The 19,839-nt window shown below is 45.4% G+C and overlaps 1 protein-coding gene across 1 annotated transcript in view; it reads right to left on the bottom strand.

The window, feature by feature from the left end:
• The window catches only part of UBR4 (ubiquitin protein ligase E3 component n-recognin 4), a 122,417-nt gene that overhangs the window by 29,755 nt on the left and 72,823 nt on the right, over positions 1 to 19,839 (bottom strand). The window contains exons 65-83 of the mRNA XM_054009407.1: positions 19,238 to 19,387; positions 18,024 to 18,251; positions 17,815 to 17,893; positions 16,569 to 16,805; positions 14,883 to 15,051; positions 13,182 to 13,326; positions 12,254 to 12,339; positions 11,924 to 12,011; positions 11,586 to 11,779; positions 8,454 to 8,693; positions 7,355 to 7,493; positions 6,145 to 6,270; positions 5,340 to 5,468; positions 4,325 to 4,668; positions 3,431 to 3,521; positions 2,935 to 3,019; positions 2,333 to 2,460; positions 1,365 to 1,494; positions 39 to 196 (exon numbers count right to left, since the gene is read on the bottom strand). Coding sequence (XP_053865382.1) covers positions 39 to 196; positions 1,365 to 1,494; positions 2,333 to 2,460; positions 2,935 to 3,019; positions 3,431 to 3,521; positions 4,325 to 4,668; positions 5,340 to 5,468; positions 6,145 to 6,270; positions 7,355 to 7,493; positions 8,454 to 8,693; positions 11,586 to 11,779; positions 11,924 to 12,011; positions 12,254 to 12,339; positions 13,182 to 13,326; positions 14,883 to 15,051; positions 16,569 to 16,805; positions 17,815 to 17,893; positions 18,024 to 18,251; positions 19,238 to 19,387 — 2,946 coding nt within the window. The remainder of the gene's footprint in view (positions 1 to 38; positions 197 to 1,364; positions 1,495 to 2,332; positions 2,461 to 2,934; positions 3,020 to 3,430; positions 3,522 to 4,324; positions 4,669 to 5,339; positions 5,469 to 6,144; positions 6,271 to 7,354; positions 7,494 to 8,453; positions 8,694 to 11,585; positions 11,780 to 11,923; positions 12,012 to 12,253; positions 12,340 to 13,181; positions 13,327 to 14,882; positions 15,052 to 16,568; positions 16,806 to 17,814; positions 17,894 to 18,023; positions 18,252 to 19,237; positions 19,388 to 19,839) is intronic.

The raw sequence follows: 19,839 nt of genomic DNA on the forward strand, positions 1-19,839 counted from the left end.
TTCTTGGGTTGTGCACTGGATGCCTCCAGGATGTTTACCTGTCGCAACCAGTTGTTATGTCCCAGTTTGAGATCCAGAGGGCAGGTTCTCTTCCCATGTCGGCTCATGAACTGTTTCCATTTCCAAACATACTTTTCTGACAAGTAGAGCTGGCGAAGCTCAGTTCTGCTGGGAGCTTTCCCATTGGCTTCTGTACCTACAATATCAACACAGCTTAAGGGAACTGTCAGCTCCCATTCCCTATGAACACACCTTGTGCAAAGGAGCTCTAAGAGTTCCCTTTCCCTGTGAATACAACCCCCTGCTTTGAGGAAATAGAGGATTCCATGTAGCTCTGTTTTTTTTTCCTGCTGGAACCCTCCAAACCCCTCTAGGAGCACCGGGAATCCTCCTGTGCTCCCTTCCGCTGCCATTTTCAAACCTCCACTGGGCCAACCTTCCTTCTGGCCAAGAAATGCAACACATGACTTCCTTGGGTACTGCTCTCAAGTTGGCTGTGAGGATTGCTGTAGTACTTCCCTCCTGATGTTCCCAGAGAATATGCCCACTGCCACTGCAGCACTGCTGTGTCAGGTCTGAAGGAGTCCGGAACTCCAATTCCTCTCATGCTACTGCAATGTGCTGACACCAAGGCACAGAGTTGGCCCTTTAAGTACCCAAGTTGCATTAATGTATTATTTCTATAGTACATAGGTGTGCATAGCACTTTATACCCAAATCAACAAAGAGGCATGAATCCTCCAAGTGAGAGTAAAGAAGATCCATACACCAGGTGAGTCCTGCATATTATAATCATACTGTACAGTGATAATCACGTTGGTAAACTGGGAACTGCTCAGCCCATGAGCCTTGAGATTTTATAATTTATATTACGAAGGGATGGAGTTTTCAGAATTAATGATGTACAGACAATTATTCATCACAACAGCCCTATAAGGGAGGTGGTAGCAACCAATTCTATAGACTGCCTACTGAGGCAGAGAGAGATTAAGTGCCTTGCCCAAGACCACAAAGTTAGTCAGTGGCAGAGCCTGAAGTAGCACTCAGTCCTGGGGGCCCAACCCTGTATTCCCACCATTAGACCATATGGCCTCCAATGTCTGATTTTATTCCAAGAACTCTCTCGGCCACAGGGGTCGAGCCACAGGCCTAGCAGCTCCTCAGAGATGGCAGCGCTGAGTCTGCCCATTCTGCAGCTGAAGTAGAAGTGCAGAGATTATATCAGTTGTGAACAAGAGGGAAGGAGACAGGCAGCAGTTTTAGGACCCGCTAACTAGGTCAGCACTCAAACCTGGACACATACAAATGTTCTTTGCACAATTTCACTCCCTTTAGAAAAGATAAGTAAAAGGACAGGACTCTACCTCTAGCAGGGAGGCACTTTTTCCAGGCCTCATATGATGCTTTAGGGTCCCTCTTGAGCCAGAGCTGAGCCTGGGCATGGATCTCATTGCTGTAAGGTTTAACAGTGGTGAGCGCATCGACTGGGATGTCCTAGGAAGCAAAGGGAAAGCCTCAAGTCTGTAAAAAGCAACAGAGGGTCCTGTGGCACCTTTAAGACTAACAGAAAGTCTGCGACAGCCTCAAAAAGCAAATTTTGTTCCCGAGACAAACGATTCCTATGGCAGAACAATCAGACATGCCTGCACAATGGATAGGTAAACAGAGCTCTCCACAGAAGAAGAGGCAACTATACCAGCAAGGTTTGCTCTATGTAATCAGAACACTAGTTTCAATTATGTAAGTTTAGACCACTTTACTTCAGTGCAAATGATACTGAGCTATCTGTGTACATCCCCTGCTTTTTGTCCATGACACTGATGACCTATCATTTAAATGAGGATGCTTTATTCTAATATAAAAGGTTGATACTGTTATGGAGTTCCGTATCCCACGTCTGACATCGGACAATCCAAGTCAGACACCAGGGTCGTGACCCATTCACAACTGGAGCATGTGTCACACAGAGAAGTTGATCAATTTTTTGTCAAAACTTGTTAGAGCGCTACATGTACAAATGTTCGGTTGAGATAAACATCAATAGATGTACTTGCTTCAAAAAAGCTAGGTAAGGTCCTGTAAGAACCTGTATAAAGTAACAGTCACTGCCTTGAGGGCCCTCTTTCTATGCATCTTAAAGCTGTGCAGGAGAAAGTGGACAGACCCTTAGATATATCCACCCGTCACTGGATTCCAATGCATGTGGTCTTGTGCTTCTAGAGCAGCAGTGACCAGGAACTGGAAACCTGTACATACGGTATTTTTTTCCTGACACACTACTATGTCTCAGATTTCAGTCTCTTTGCTCAGTCCGAAGTGTCAAGGGAGGTACCTTGTTTTTCTTGCTGGTTGGAGCAGGCGGTTTGATCAGTTTTTGTAGAATTCGCAGACACATTAGGGTGATGTTCTCAACAACCACAGGAGTTTTAATGTTCACTGCCATCAAGAAGAGGCTGAGAGCTGAAAGGAGGACACAGAGATTAATGCCGTTAATGAGTATGCAGTAAGGCTAAGGGTATGTCTACACTAACTGCCAGATCGGTGGGCAGCGATCAATCCAGCAGGGATCGATTTATTGCATCTAGTCTAGAAGAGGTACTATTGCCATACACACAAATCAAGAGTCTTCAACAGAAGGCAAGATCTCATATCCTGGGTTGATCTATCACATTCTAATGAAGAGAAATGTGCCCGTGATAGGGAAAAGATCCCACTTCCCTTTGCCTCTAGTTCTACCCTCTCCATGTTCTCCTCCCAGCACTCCTGTTGTATATACTGCCCCCATAAAGCCTACAGCTGACTCCCCCACCACTGACCCCACTTACCAGCTCATCTGTGCTAGGATTACTACACTGTATCAGGAATTTCCCATTTCCACAGACACCTAACTCATGCTTTTTAAATTAAACCCCCTTACTAGTTGTTTGAACGTACCACAGCGCAGACGCAGCTCCCAGCAGCTATCTTCCTTAGAGATGGAATCTGTTAGCAGTAACATTTCATACTGGAGGCTGCTAGCCTGCAACGGAAAAATGTACAAAGCTTTACGAAGGCTTGAGGACAGAGTACAGTCCTTGCTGTTTCTTCAATATCTGGAAGCTGGGGTTCGAAGTACATTAATTTTGGTGATCTCAACTCAAAGCCTCTATCTCAGATGACTGGCAACCTGTTTGAGAGAGGCCCAGGATGGAGTGCTAAAAGTGAAGACTGAGATGTATTGGCAGTGCTGAGCAGGGAAGCTAGCCCACCATCACGTCGTGTGATGCTTGACTTCAGCCTGTGCCACAGTGCCTACCAAGACAGAAATGCCCTCCTGACTACGGATTGATTGGAAACACCATTTTACAGAAATCAATTATTAGAATCAAAAGGCCACTGGAGAGGGGCAGGGGAGAAAGAAGAGAAATAGTAAAATACTGGAGTTCCTCACCAGATCAGGGTTTGCCCAGTGTCCTTTCAGAGCTGCAGAAACCTTCCCAATGATTAGGTCATTCATTTGTTGTGTGGCCTCTGGATTGTCTCTGATTTCAGAAGCGAAGTAAATGCTATTAAACACTGCTTGCAGACATTTCTCAGATACACAAAGCGCCTCTCATTTCAGTCTGGTTCATCTAAAATTTATAGCAAGCCTCTCCAACCAGCACTTTTCTGACTAAGACCACAACTTGATAAATCAACTTCTACAGAGGAGGAAACTGAGGCACAGACATACTAATGTCCAACTTTCAAAGTAATTTATTTAGGATGCAAAAACTTGGGAGACCCTGTTCCCGATTTTCTGAACTGCTGAGCCTCCAAAACTCCTGCTGAAATGCTGAGCGCCTTCTAAAAACCACGTTTAGGCTCTCTCAAACTGAGGCACTCAAAAACTGTGGCTACTTTTGAAAACGTTGACCTACAGAAAGTCCGTGTAAATGGCAGAAATCGAGTTCAGGATAGCCAACTCCCATTCCACTAGGAACAATCTTATTACAAGTAGGAATGTGTGTGAACACTCACATACACCACCACAAGTCCAGAGCTTCCCAGAGCTCAGCTGTTAAACACAAATGTTTGTTTGAAGTGGAATGCTTATGGAAAAGCTGGATGGGCAAGCCCTAAATCCTTTACAATGCCAATCCGCGCTCAAAGTGATTGAGCCACAGTTAACATTGCAGTGGGAGAGCTCAACTGGTCTTTGGGTGAAACTGTGTTAACTACAGCAGGTGTCAATATCATTAATTATATGGCTACTTCAAATGATTTTCTGTTAGTGCATCTACCTCACTAAAACTGGAACCAACAAGTATGAAGCGCCCTAAGCAGATGCAGAACCGAGTCTAACCTGGTCAGAAGGCACATCAGCTGACGGACCTCCTCCCGCATCGTGGCAGCACCTCGGCGCAAGTTGTAATCAAACAGCTCTCGGATAAGGCCCTGGGACACAAGAATGTGCCTGATGGCAGAGTTGGTTGCCAGGGCCCGGAGCAGCGTTATGCAGTGCTCAGTGACGGCTGAAGCACAGCCATAACATTTTGTTGAAGATGTGTGGCCACAGCCTAAGACAGACAAAGCACGATATTGGCTGGCAGTAAATGTAGGCTGGACAGTGGTTCGGGATGATTTGGTTGCTGCCTCTCTCTGCTGGAGATCATATTCCAGGAGCTCCTTTCTAGAAGCAAAAACTTTCTGTAAACATACAAAAGAGAAAGAGGAGAAATTAAAACTGTGCAGGATTTAACCCCTCCTAAACTAACTTTTAAATGTCATATTTCAATGGAACTAAATGCAAAATGGTGAAGAAAAAGGAGAAGCAGCATATGATCATGATTTTTTAATTTATCCAGGTCTCAAGTTATGGTCACTTAATATATTTCATATAGAGACATTTTTATCCAAAGATCTCAACATACTTTAAAACGAGTAATTTATAAACCTCACACGGCACTTACGAGGTAGGTAATTTTTACCCCCATCTGACAGAAGGGGAAAGCAGAGAGGCAAAGTGACCTGGACAAAGTCACCACACATCAGTGGCAGAACTAGCAAGACAACTGAGGAATCCTGACTCCCAGGCACCTCCTCTAACCAGTAGACAACGCTCTCCCCATTACAAGCATTATGTTGTTTAAGGGTTTGGTCTGCAGTGCCTGAGAATTAACAGCTGTCGTAGCGTTTAGGAAAGATAGCTCGTGAGTTCACTGAAAATCTGCTACATTTCTTCTGCAGTGCAACCCTTATTGTTACTACGGGGGTCAATTTAGAACAGCCACAGCTCGCTTTGCATTTTTTAGATCAATTGTTTGAAGCAATTTAGGACGCTGGGTTGCCCAGATTCACAACGAAGTGAATATTCATACCTGAATGATCTTGGAGAGTTCATCAAAAGAATTCTTGCAGTCACCACAGTACTCCTGCGCTAGCTGTAGTATGTACCTGTTCACACTAGCTGAGGAGGAGCTGATCCCACCACTGCTACCGGAGTCCTCCTGAAACACAGGGAGCAGGGGAAAATAACCAGCAAGTTTACAGCAACAAGTAGTCAACGGGAGGACTATTCAAACATTAAGCTTTCTACTACGAAAACCTGCTTGAAAGGAGAGGCCCCTTTGCCATTCTCTGCAGTAACTTTGTAATATACTAATCAGGCAAGAGGAAGATTCTTCAAAACAGGCAAGACTAAACACACACAATGACACACTCTGGAAAATACCAGAGAGACTCATGTACCTGTAGACCACACACTACAGTACTGGCTAGTTTACCGACACGCAACTGGCTTGGCAAGCTGCTTCATATAAGCCTGGAGTGTGAAACCAGAATGACAGTTTCAGTTACAGAAGAACTGCATCCGAAGAAGTGGGCTGTAGTCCACGAAAGCTTATGCTCTAATAAATTTGTTAGTCTCTAAGGTGCCACAAGTACTCCTGTTCTAGTTACAGAAGAGGATGGGTTAGATAAAGGCAGTCTAAGAGCAAAGTCTATGGATTCACAGGACTCGATCTAGCCCTAGCAAAAACACATTCACTTCATTCCCTTCCATCACAATCCTGATCGAAATAATGCTGCTTTCTGGTACGCAGCATTAAGGTCAGTGTCTTATTAAGCCTGGTCTTGGCTAAGGTCAGCTGTGCCTTATTCTGGGATTTGTCTATCCCACATTACCTGTGGCTTTTCGGGAGCAGCCTCGTTTACTTTACACAGCAGGTTTTCCAGCTGCGGTCGGTGTCCCATCAGCTGATGATACACTCTGTCAGCCTTATCCAGAAGAGTGTTGATATTTGTTACTGCCTTAGAAGAAAGAAAGAAAAAAAAATTGATGTCACTTGCATTCAGAGAAGATTTTTATTTATGGTGGGTGTAACTTTAAATAGTGTTACACCCACCAGCAGAAACAGCTGTTGATTCGTCCATCATTTCTGCCTCTCAGTGTCTCTGAGAGGCAGTGCTACCTACAAGGCTTTCGGTATATGGGCTCCTGGAAGTCATCATGGCCACAAGTCAGAGCCTAAGCGCACAATATCTAGTTAGACAAACTTAAATTTGTGCATGTGGAAAACAGTATAGAACCAGGATTGTTTGTACTTTCTCCCACGCTGCCCCTCACAGTTGGGGGGGTTCGCCATAAACATCTGTGAAGCTACCTCGTTAACTTCCTTGAGAAACCTCCTTAAACTCTCCTTTGCCATGATGGCTACAAAAACCTTGCCATTCGTTAGGATGCTGGGGTGCAGATACCACTGCCTCCCATGCTGACCAATATTGGCTCGTTGCTTCCTTGTACTCCCCGCCTCTGTTGTCTCTTGTCTTATACTTAGATTGCAAGCGCTTTGGGGCAGAGACTGTCCTTTTGTTCCATGCTTGTACAGAACCTAGCACAATGGGGCCCTGGTCCATGACTGGGGCTCCTACGCACTACCCTAATAGAAACAACAAATAATAATACTGTAATCAAACACCCCTCTCACCACAGAGCCCTACATACATGGAACCGATGGATGCTACATACATGGCACTGGATGGTTGCTTTGCCAAGTGAAGGAAAGCCATTGGCTACTACTTTTTTAGAGTTGCCTGCCTGATGCAGCAAGACACCTCTAAGTGAGACATTGCGCTTTACATCCCCAGAAATGCTGGAGATGGGAAGGGGATCCTGTACAAGGCTCAGTGTCAAAGCAAACTTACCTCCATGATCAATGCCACGTCCTGCATTAGCCACTAAGGAGTGACATAAGGTACTCCCCCCTCCCTTCCAGGCACTAAGCACACTGCCTCTGTAACGCTCCCAGGTGGGATACCACCTCTGACGTCACTAGATTGTTGGCAAGTCTAAGGGATATTGTGTGTGTTGTGAAACTACTTGTACTAGTCTCACCTTCTTCCGATCCTCTTCATTTTCTATTGGATCCACTGCACAGCAAGGCTTGGCATAAAGCATGAAGTCAAAGCGAGCGTATTTACAGAACCCACAGGCATTGCAGAGGAAAGGATCCTTCTCATCATAATTAATGGATCTGAAAAGCAAATCAGAAGAATTAAAGGGGGGCAATAAAACTGTTTTATTGGAGTGCGTGTGTGAATGACAGTGGGGAAGGCTTTAACTTCTCTGTGTGCACGCACACTCTCTCGCACAAATGAGATGGATGGGCATTAAAACACCCAAGCTGCCACAATACCCATTGGTAGCCTCACAAATACCCGACCACTTGAAGCACATAGGGTGCGTTTTAACAACAAAATTTTGTCTTCATGTCCCGCTGTAAGGTAGTGTAGTGTGGCTGTGAGCGATCAGTATATATACACCAACAGGATCCCTCCTAATGAATTTGCAAAGCACCTTGGATCCTTCAGAGTTGGGAGGAGACACAGACTGGCTGGACAAGGAGACGGGACAAAGAGCCACCAGGAGGGGAGGGTACGGGACAAGGAGTTGAGGGAGACAGAAGGAAATTAATAATTCTATAGTCAGAGCAGGGTTTGAACAGTGGCAGTAAATAAGACCTGCGGCCAGACTGCAAACAATGAGGCTAAAACAAAACATTGAGTAGCTAGCTGCTCATTCAGCGAGCACCATCCATCCTGCGAAATGATTGAGACACAGGTCGTGTGGGAAAAAAACAAAACAGTATGTGATCATTAGTCTATATCATAATGCATATCAACAAAGGCATCAAATTAAGATTCCCTGGGCAACCTCAATTCCGCCATTTCCTAATTTCGGAGGGCTTGACTTTGCAATTTTTTTTTTTTAAATGTAGCTTTTTTGGATGTTATATTTGGTTTCTGTTATTTGGCTACATTCACATTATATCCCTGAAAGCCTGTTTTATACTTGTGGACTATTTGATTCTGATTAAACTACATGAATGTGCAGTTTTATTCAACAGGAGGCTGTTTGCTAAGCATCTGACATGGTACACAGTGCTAGGGGCCCTACAAATTACTGGCTCTGGCTGGAGGAATTATAACCTCACCTGCACTTGTGGCACTGGTACACATTCTCGCCACAGTTCCCACACACCCCAGGGTTGGCTGGGACAGATGCGCTGCACCGAGGGCACTGCAGGGTTTCTGTGGAGGCCTGGTAATTCTCATAGAAATCTGCAAATTCAATCATCAAGTTTGAAGCCACAATGGGCAGCGGCAAATCAATCTTCACCTCTGTCTGGCCTGGGGTCAGCTGTACTTTTTTGGCTTTGTGCCAACGGGCAGGCCTGGGAAGGAGAGGAAGAAACATTAATTTAACAGAACAGTAACCTCCAAAGACAACCATCTCAACTCAAAATCTATTTTAATCAGCACGAATGGAGAGCAGTTCTAGGAGTCATTTTCTTAGCTTGTATATTGATATATGTAATGTAGCCAGAAATGCACTTTAAGCCGTTACCCTCTTCATAGCAAGAGTCTGTTTAGGATTAAAGAGCTATTGAGGTCTCATGGAAAAAACAATTTTACAGACATTTTTTCTAGGGATTTTCACCTCTTTATTAGTAAAGTCATCGGTATGAAAACAGGATATTTATTTCTAAAGATCTCATCTGCTCCTACTCCTTATTCCCAACCTGAAGTTAGAAACCTCTCTTTGTGACATCAATCCTCTCCTAGGCAGCCACTTGTGATGTCACTGAGGATTAGAAATTCAAATAAGCAGCAGGATAGATTAATTCCTAAACCAAAAATCTGATTCTGGCAAGAACGTCTCAAGAAAGAAGAAAAGAAGTACATAAGAGAAATGGGCTAGACTGTGTAACATGTTAAAAAAGAGCATTTTTCTGGTGTTTAAAGCAGGGTATGGGAGTCAGGTGATCTGGGTTCTATTTTTAGCTCTACTAATGCCTATTGTGTGGCCTCGGGCCACTCACTCAACCTCTTTGTACTGCAGTTGCCCCATCTGTAAAAGAGGTAACCCTACCTCATTAATGAATTAAACAGTCACACCACTGATGTTGGTAAGGGCCTTTAATGTTTTTGGAGGGACGGAGACATTCAAAGTATAAGCTTCCATGACATGTCAGTGGCTTTAATATCTATCTTCAAAAAGCAAGCAAGTTATTTGCTTAAATTGTATCTGTGCGCACAAATTTTGCAGGCACAAATCAGACCTTAGGTTTTGAAATACCTAGAATTTGGATGGTCTCTTTGGTGCTTTAGAAAACAAAGATCCCAGTGCAGTCCCACTCAATGGTGCAACTGAGGCAGAGGTGAATAATACTCTCAGAAGGAATGCAAACACAAGAAGCCAGACAGACAAAATCAGCCAAGTAGTGGAATGGCCAGGAACATGACTTGAATCTGTTAATCTCAGCAGAAGCTGGGGCATTAAATTCAGGGGCCTACAGTTAGAATGCTTTATATCTGCTCACAGAACGATGATTACAGGGTTAGCAGCTTTGGGCTGTATAAGTAGGGGCATTGCCAGCAGATCGAGGAACGTGATCGTTCCCCTTTATTCGACAATGGTGAGGCCTCATCTGGAATACTGTGTCCAGTTTTGGTCCCCACACTACAAGAAGGATGTGGAAAAATTGGAAAGAGTCCAGCGGAGGGCAACAAAAATGATTAGGGGTCTGGAGCACATGACTTATGAGGAGAGGCTGAGAGAACTGGGATTGTTTAGTCTCCAGAAGAGAAGAATGAGGGGGGATTTGATAGCAGCCTTCAACTACCTGAAGGGGGGTTCCAAAGAGGATGGAGCTCGGCTGTTCTCAGTGGTGGCAGATGACAGAACAAGGAGCAATGGTCTCAAGCTGCAGTGGGGGAGGTCCAGGTTGGATATCAGGAAAAACTATTTCACTAGGAGGGTGGTGAAACACTGGAATGCGTTACCTAGGGAGGTGGTGGAGTCTCCTTCCTTGGAGGTTTTTAAGGCCCGGCTTGACAAAGCCCTGGCTGGGATGATTTAGCTGGGAATTGGTCCTGCTTTGAGCAGGGGGTTGGACTAGATGACCTCTTGAGGTCCCTTCCAACTCTGATATTCTATGATTCTATGATGTGATCAGAATCCAGGACTGTCACATATGTATATAACAAAGGGCTGCAAGATGATAGATTGGAGACATGCAGGGGTAGTAACCAAGCCAGATCAGGGGCACTTAGGCATTTTGAATTCCTCAACTAGATCAGGAAATAGTATCAGGGGGTAGCCGTGTTAGTCTGTATCTACAAAAACAACAAGGAGTCTGGTGGCACCTTAAAGACTAACAGATTTATTTGGGCATAAGATTTCGTGAGTAAAAACCTCACTTCTTCGGATGCATCCGAAGAAGTGAGGTTTTTACTCACGAAAGCTTATGCCCAAATAAATCTGTTAGTCTTTAAGGTGCCACCAGACTCCTTGTTGTTTTTATCAGGAAATAGAGACTTTCAGCACAGAGGAACTAAAAGATGATTCTCTGTAAGTCAGCTCAAGGACACAATCTTGTTACAACTTCAGTTTGTAAGACATCAGGATGCCTGGACAAGGCTAATTTCTACATTCTCAAATCTGTTATTTTATATGATGTGCCAAAAAAAAGAGCTTACTATAAACAGGGGTGAATAAGCTGGTTATCTCAGATTCATCAAGAGACTACTCTGTGTCAGTGAAGGCATTCTCTATTCAAAAATCCCAAGGAAAACACAGGGGTAGTTAGTACGCAGCAAGAATCTCCCTCTCTAGATCTCTCTCACAAGAATCATCTGCTCAGTGCATAGCCAGATTCTTCAATGGGACGCTATCAAACTCTTCAGTAGTGAACAGGATTTTAACCAATATTCATTATCCACATTTTCACTTCAGCTTCATTCCCAGCCCACATTACACTGTCCTGGGCACAGCAATTTTAATGCCAACAGACTTTCCACTCAGGAATCAAACACTACAGGAGTTTTACAGCCATGGCCATCACTAATCCTCTTCTCCCCACCCTCCAAAAGGGACCAGGGAGTTTCATCAAGTACACATCCTGATCAGTGCGCCTTAGGTGAGGAGCTGGAAGGTGAAATGAAATCCTCTAATTCAGGGAAGTGACATATCCTATGCCAGGAAGCAATCAGCACCATATCAAACTTGTATTTTGGCCAAGAAAAATATCCTGACACCACTGCCAAACCCGAGAAATACATACTTGTTTTTCAGCTCCACTATGGCCTGCACTGTCCTGTTGTTGTAATAGAGGTTGATAGTCCGGACCATTTTGGTCCTTTTCAGATCTCCTATCTTCACTGTCACTTTGCTAATAGTGTGGCTGCCAATCAGCTTCACCACCTGCTGGGTAGTGGTGTACCGTGTGTCCACCTTGATGGAAGACAGCTTGATGTACTGGGAAGAGAAACAAAAGTGCTATTAAAATCTTCAGCCAACACAACCGGATCCCAATGAATGGAGAAACAAAGCAATTTAGATGGCTATAAAGGCTGGGATCTCTACAGTCTGAAGGGAAGACAAACAGCACTGAGCACTTACACAGAAGGGAACTTCTGGATTGTTGCAGACAAGACAAGGATCACTCTCCAAATAATAGCCATCAAATTCCACCAGACCAGACAGCGTGCTGGATAGAGAAAACATTAAAAATATCTGTACTTTGGCATTCATTCTGCTTTAAACACAAGTCATTCAGAGAAGCAGAACAGATTTAGTTTGAGTGTTTTCTTAAGACCAGCTGCAACAAGTCTGTGATTTCAGCTGCGGCCCTACCCCATCACTATTTTAACAAAAGAAGTTTACACTCCCTTGTGGAGTGCAGCTGCAAAGTTCTTGTAATATGCTGGAGGAAAGACAGGAAGAACTCACTTGTAAATGTTGGAATTAGGATGGTTGGTAAGGATGTGGTTTTGGGTCCGGAGGATCTCAACAGCCTTTTGGGAGTATTCCTTCAACTGAAATACAGTTACACAAAGGAGAGAAGGTGGGAAGAAATATCTTTTATTGGACCAACATCAGCTGGTGAAGAGATAAGTTAAACAAGCGACTCGGGCAAGTAATATCTTTTCTGCACCTTCCAATTTAAAGCAAGTTTATGATTTTTAACAGCACAAAGGCCATACAGCCTCCCTCCCTATTGCCTGTTAGTTCCACAGCGGATGCATGCTCTATACCCACGAGAAGCAGACTTTTCACTGATACTAAAATTAGACTTCTACTGCAGTGATGATGCAACCCTTGGCTAACAAATGAGATTACTGTCAAATGTCTGTGGAATGCTCTCACCTCTTGTGCATATAAACACACAATTATCAGAGCAGCCCACGATACCACAGGCCCCTGATAAACCATACCACTTGCCCTTCTTTTAGTTCAACACTAATGACTACAATGTACTTCTTAGGGTTGAAGCAGATTGATACCTATAAATTAGAGCTGGTTAGGAAATTATTTTCTTCTGTGAAAAATAAACAAAAAACCTTTTGTTTTCCTCTTGTCAAAAAAATTTCTTCCAAGTTTTTCAGATTTCATTGAGAAAATGTTTTTCAGGTTTTATTTTATTTTACTTTATTTTTTTAAAGAAACCCCATTTTGGGGGAAATTAAAATGAAGTTTTGATGAAAATTTCAACACAGAAGTTTTCCATCAAAAAATGTTTCAACAGCAAATATGATCAGTTCTACCATTAAAGTTACTCTTAACCCTTGAAAAGGGCCACACATTTAGAAAGAAAGAAAAAAAAAAAAAGAAGTGGGGGAGAGGCCCTCACTTCAGCTGTTCCAGAGTGACACCATACCTTTTTCTCAGTCTGTTGTGTTTTCAGAGAGAAGTATCCCAAGAGATCCACAAACTGGGCAGCCTTCCTTCCATAGGCTGGGAGTTCTGGCCATATTGACCACATGAGATCTAACAGCAGCTCTTGCTGAGACTTGTTAGAGTTCCTGAAGGACAAATTACAAATCAAATCAGTTTCTGGAGATGAGTTTAGATATGCTTTTCGTACCCAGCTCTCATCGGAGTTACCCCGGTGAGAAATATACCGCTGTCAGTCTAGGCTGCTGCAAAGTACACACAACAAAATCACCTATGTTGTTTAATCACTCCTCTTCTCTCCACTGAACTAAGTCTAGCATCCTGCTGAATGGTCCTGTGACAACTAACCATAGAGGATTCAGCCCACAGAATTTTGCCCTATGCATAAATAAGAACATAAGAGTGGCCATACTGGGTCCATCTAGCCCAGTATCCTGTCTTCCGACAGTGGCCAGTGCCAGGTGCCCCCCAGGGAATGAACAGAACAGGGAATCATCAAGTGATCCATCCCCTGTTGCTCCTTCCCAGCTTCTGGAAAACAGAGGCTAGGGCAGAGGTGGGCAAACTATGGCCTGCGGGCCACATCCGGCCTGCTGGACCATCCTGCCTGGCCCTTAAGTTCCTGGCTGGGGAGGCTAGCCAGCCCCCCTCCCCTGCAGCCACGCAGGCAGCGCGGCTTGCACCTGCCCACCTCCCAGGCTTTCCAATAAGCCAGTCCTGCTGCTCTGAGTGGCATGGTAAGGGGGTGGGGAGAGGCAGGGTTGGATAAAGGGCAGGAGGTCCCGGGGGGCAGTCAGGGAGCAGTTGGATGGGGTGGAGGTTCTGAAGGGGGCAGTCAGGGAGCAGGAAGTGGGAGGGGGTGGGGGCCAGGCTGTTTGGGGAGGCACAGCCTTCCCTACCCGGCCCTCCATACAGTTTTGCAACCCTGATGTAGCCCTTGGGCCAAAAAGTTTGCCCACCCCTGGGCTAGGGACAGCATTCCCGCCCATCCTGGCTAATAGCCATTGATGGAACTATCCTCCATGAATTTATCTAGTTCTTTTTTTAACCCTGTTATGGTCTTGGACTTCACAACATCCTCTGGCAAGGAGTTCCACAGGTTGACTGTGCATTGTGTGAAGAAACACTTCCTTTTATTTGTTTTAAACCTGCTGCCTATTAATTTCATGATTTCAATGATATGTGCATCACTTGATAACAATGATAGTCTGCACCTCTCTAGAAGAAAGAAAGTGATCCTCTCATGATTTCCAAGTTGTACAGAACGGAACAGACAGCCCAGACTCCACACAGTAGAAACTGAACGTTCCCTTTGGGTTATGATCAAAATCCATAGCAGTGAATGAGCCATAAGTGCAGTTAACTGCAAAAATGGTGGAAACGGATCCTCAAGATGATGCTGTCAGCCTGAAGGCTCAAAAGCCCATTCTGCAGATGAACTGAGCACCAAGACTTCAGACAAATAAGCACTTTGTTGTCTGTCCATCTTAGTCTGTAAACTCCTTTGGATAGTCTATTTTGTGACTTGCACAGTGCTGAACACAGACTCAAGAGCACAACTCAAGTGCTAGAAAGCAGTGATTGACAAGTCTGTGCACTGTAATTCACCACACAATTTTATCTGCTACAAAGGATCCATCTATGAGAAAAACTGTGGCTTTGAATAGGCCCTTTAAACACACACCTGTAGATGTGGAGTGCCAGGCAGTGTGCCTGCCACCGCACCGAGGAGGAGTTGGACTCCAGCAAAAAGCAGCGCAGGAACTGAATAAGGGTTTCCTTATCAGCAAATTTATTCAGCTGGTTCACCAGAGCTGTGCAGAGCTGGTCTTCTTGGCTGCCAGCGCTCTCACCTGGAGAACAGCAAATGGCACAAGTCAAAAGAGCACAGGAAACGAGATGGATCAAATGCATCACAAGTGTGGCAGATGTATCTGTTTCATGGATGGCATGGCAGAAGAGAGAGACACACAACCCCGGCTGACAACTGTGTGAACTGTAAGTGTTCATTGACAGAAAACAAGTTTCTGGGTTGGGACTACAGTAGAACCTAAGAGTTACAAAACACCATAGTTACAAACTGACCAGTCAGTCAACCACACACCTCATTTGGAACCGGAAGTACACAATCAGGCAGCAGCAGACACAAAAAAACAAATGCAGTACAGTGCTGTGTTAAACGTAAACTACAAAAAAAAAAAAAAAAAAAAAAAAAAAAAAATATATAAAGGGAAAGCAACATTCTTCTTCTGCCGAGTAAAGTTTCACAGCTGTATTAAGTCAATGTTCAGTTGTAAACTTTTGAAAGAACAACCACAGTGTTTTGTTCAGAGTTACGAACAATCTCCATTTCCCAGGTGTTCGTAACTGAGGTTCTACTGTAGTTCTGAATGAGTGTGCCCTACATCTTTTATTCTAGAAAATGGAAGCTAGCATCTGTGACTAATGAAAGCGGTAAACATCTGAAAGGCTTGCCAGGGAGTTTTGGAAATGTACTATATTCCCAGGAGGATCCATACCAGCAGCCAGAATGGCTCTCCGAAGGGCTTTCCCTACCATAAGGGAGCCCGTAGAGTTGGAGGCTTCCTAGGTAATGATATGATGCAGAGCACTGGAGTGTTACACAGTGGAGAGCTGGGGGACTTGGAGCTGCAGGTTCAATACTTACAGGAACTTACTTTAAATGTATTTTCCCATGCACACAAGCGAGGAGGTGAGGGATAGGCCCTAAGAGGGCCCCCCAAATCATTCGCAGTCCGTGAGTGGGGAAAAGTTTGAGCACAGACACATAGGAGCTGCTGCTTAGGGGCTGAGTGTGCAGCCCCAGTAGCTGCTTCAGCTCTCACCAGTGCCACCTAGGGAGTTTGCATGGTAAGAATTGTGATATATTATGATCCCCATTAGAATTACAGACCCAGCCAATTTATTAAGCATTTGTGAAGCGTCTGTGAGCTCCTCAGCACTTCAAATTTATTTCAGCACCAATTTTAAGGAAGCTTGGCTCCATTCCTGACCCATTCCACTAAACATGCAAACTACAACAAAATTGGCCATGTGTCCGTAAGTGTTTCTTCTGCTCTGCACACGTGGGGCTCTGACAAGAGCTGTGCATGTCTCAGAGCCAGGGACAAATGCATTTCTATTACCAGGAGCCCTACAGAACAGGATAGTGGTACAAAGAAACTAACAGCTTGGAGGAGGGATAGCTCAGGGGTTTGAGCATTGGCCTGCTAAACCCAGGGTTGTGAGTTCAATCCTGGAGGGGGCCATTTAGGGCAAAAATCTGTCTGGGGATCGGTCCTGCTTTGAGCAGGGGGATGGACAGGATGACCTGAGGTCCCTTCCAACCCTGATATTTTATGATTCACACCTTCTCGTTCTTTTTCCTTTTCTTCCTTCTTGCTCTTTTTGGTGGAGGACTTGCTCTGCGTTGCTGGCTGCCCAGTGCCTGCTGGAGCTGACGTAGAAGAGGTGCTGGATGATCCAGAGGATGAAGTCACAGACAGCACTTTACTGCCGCACAAAGCACAGGACAGGAGCTGCAGAAGAACTGGTGACACTCCCTCGTCTACCAGAAAACTGACTTGTAGGAGAAAATAGAGAACAGCTGCGGAGGAAGGAGAGGAAAAAGCTTAACTCTGAATAAAATAAGTTAAAACCTCCCCAAAAGTAGAGCCCTGCAAATCCGTGGGTATCCGCTTCATATCCATGGACCATTTTGTGGACAGCGCAGATGCAAGAGCTCTGACTGTTAAGAGCCAGGCGGGCAGCTATGAGGAATGTGGAGGGGACCCTCCACCTGCCCTGGGTGAGGGTCTGAGGGGCAAGGACACTGAGCGGGGGGGACTGAGGAAAAGGGACACTGGGTGGGGGGGCTGCTTGGGCCCCTTCACAGGGCAGGTGGGGGGGTGAGGTGCAGCTCCCCGCCCAGCTCTTACCATGGCTGGGGTGCGGCTCCAAGAGCGCCCCCCTCCCCCGCCACCTCCCTGGCCAGAGGCGGGTCAGGAAGAGCTGTGTTGGCAGCTGTGTGGAGTCTGGGTCCCTCCACCTGCCCTGGGTGGGGGGGTCTGTGGGGCAGGGACAGTGGGCGAGGGATATGGGGGCAAGGACATGGGCCGGAGGCTACTCAGGCCCCCTGCCTAGTGCAGGTGGAGGGACCCAGGCTCCCCACAGCTGGCCGCAGGGGTGGCTCTCAAAGCCGCAGCCCAGCCCCAGTACAAGCCAGGCAGGCAGCCACGGCAGCCCCTCCACCTGCCCTGGGCAGGGAGCCCCAGCAGCCCTCGGGCAGCTCCACAGGTTGGTCTGTCACTCTCACACACGCAATGCCATGTCTCTTGCTCCCCAGTCCAGTGCTCTTCCACTAGAGCCCACTGTCTACTTCATTTCTTTTTACTTTCTCTAGCCACAGAACAGAAGCTACCAACAAACACTGATAATTAGTGTTAGCAACAAATCCTGGGCAACCCCAAGCTCTTCTTTATCCCTTCCAGCTCCCCCTGTGCTGAATGTCAAAACAGACACACTCTTTCAGCACAGAGCTAAGAAACCCTGGATCAAATCTAAGCTTACTACGAACTGCCTCCGTTCTCTAAAATACTGTCGCGGAGAAAACTCACAATCATCTTTAATGCAGAATTTCTGCCAGTTCACTGTTCGCTGCGTTGCGATCTCTGCACAAGCCTTCAAGTGTTCCATCTGAAATGCAGAGTAGCATGGGATTTAGCAGCAAGTCAACTCTTCTGCTGATGTCACCTTTTTGAAATGCAGCATGCCTCTCTCACTATATGCACATACGTTTTATCCACTGAAACACAATTCTCCTTACCAGGCTGATCAGTGTATCATACTGCAGAGCAGAGCCTGAACTTGCAGTGACCACACTTGCCCGCAGATAAATCCCTTGTTCTTCCAGGAGTTTTTTGATACCGCGAACATGAGAATCCAAAGTGTGCAGGTCTCGGAGCTGGCGGTACTTCTCCTTTGATCCACAGATGAAGAGAAGGAGTTTGCGGACTTGGCGGCGTACAAACGGAGTCTGCTGGATCATCAGGTACTAGACAAAGCATTCAACATGAGTGCTGTGAAATCAATAGTTGACCTATGTCATCACAGCAATCACAAGATCTCAAGGTGGGTCAAGCTAACATGAATATTATTTCCACAGGTAAAGAGGAAATGGAAATGCATTTAGCAGCTTCTCAGTTGGGGGAGGGGACAGCTCAGTGGTTTGAGCCTTGGACTGCTAAACCCAGGGTTGAGAGTTCAATCTTTGAGGGGGCCCATTTAGGGATCTGGGGCAAAAATCTGTCTGGGGATTGGTCCTGCTTTGAGCAGGGGTTGGACTAGATGACCTCCTAAGGTCCCTTCCAACCCTGACATTCTATGATTCTAAGGTACTGGGACCATCAACTCAACAAGTCTCAGGCAGAAGAGAAGTTGCACAGCAATGCTATGTAGTACTGGAGCTAGCGTTTATGAAACGATATCCTGCAGGGTCATTCCATGGCATAGTTATCCAAGCGACCTATGAGCTCCGGTTAAAGGCCTGAACAAGCCTTACTGAATTAACAGCTGCACTACAGGTTATGACAAATGTAGGAGGATGTGTGGCTGCTTGGGGAAATAGGTATGTGTGTACGTGTCTGGGGGGAACCCACAAATCTAAGCTGCCCGTTGAAATAAATGCACACCCCAAACCCATAATTTGTTCTAAACAACATCAGTGAAGTACTAGCAACACATTTTCACGCTAAACCACTATCTAGCAGAAGGCTCTTGATTCTAGACCAACAGTGTTGAATTATGGATAGTAACGGCAACACTGTCTGTGGAGCATGCGCTCCCATAGCTGCTTGTTTGTATAGACATATACAGTATTGAGGCGCTAGCCCTCGTACATGGGGGAGCAGGAGAAGGCTCTCAGATCAGTCACACCAAAGTTAGGGCTCTCCCAGGGAGGATACCATTATTTACTTCCTTTTCTTACCACCCAGAAATCCTACATCCCACTTCCAGGAGCACCATATGCTCCTCACCTACCTCAGACAGGAAGTAGAACCAGGAATGATCGAAGATGGGTGGTGGGATCCGGGAGTTTGTGTCAGCAATTTTCTTGATTTGATAAGGTAAGCGCAGCACCATCTCGGTCAGAAGCTGAGTATAGGCCTCAAAAACATCTGCTGCATGACCCTGAAGTGGAGAAATTCAGTGGGTTAGCTAGGATATGGAGCATGAGCACAGAACACTCCCATCTTCCAAGCATGGTAAGTTTGGTGGGGGGAGGGGGGAGAGGATTGCTTTTTTCCCCTATAATCAGAATGATCCTTATTGCTATTTCATTTATTCTCAATTGCACCTTTACAGCTAACATGAAAACCCTTGATTGGCAGATGAACACAAAACCAGCAAGCCCCTATGGTGAGTGTAATAAAATGTAGTGGTTATGGTGCAACAGGTCTCCCTGCCCTTAAAAATTTTAATGTTCTGTCCTTCAAACCAGAAAGCATTCTATCGTTTAATTATACTTCCATTCTACTGCACCTATGCATAAATCAAAGCCTTTGATGCCAGTGGAAGTTTACAATAAAGACACCATGGTGGTTAAACAAGTCTAGAATTTAGCTTGTAAATCATGACTGCAA

The sequence above is a fragment of the Malaclemys terrapin genome, chromosome 19, assembly GCF_027887155.1.
Source record: "Malaclemys terrapin pileata isolate rMalTer1 chromosome 19, rMalTer1.hap1, whole genome shotgun sequence".
NCBI lineage: Eukaryota > Metazoa > Chordata > Testudines > Emydidae > Malaclemys > Malaclemys terrapin.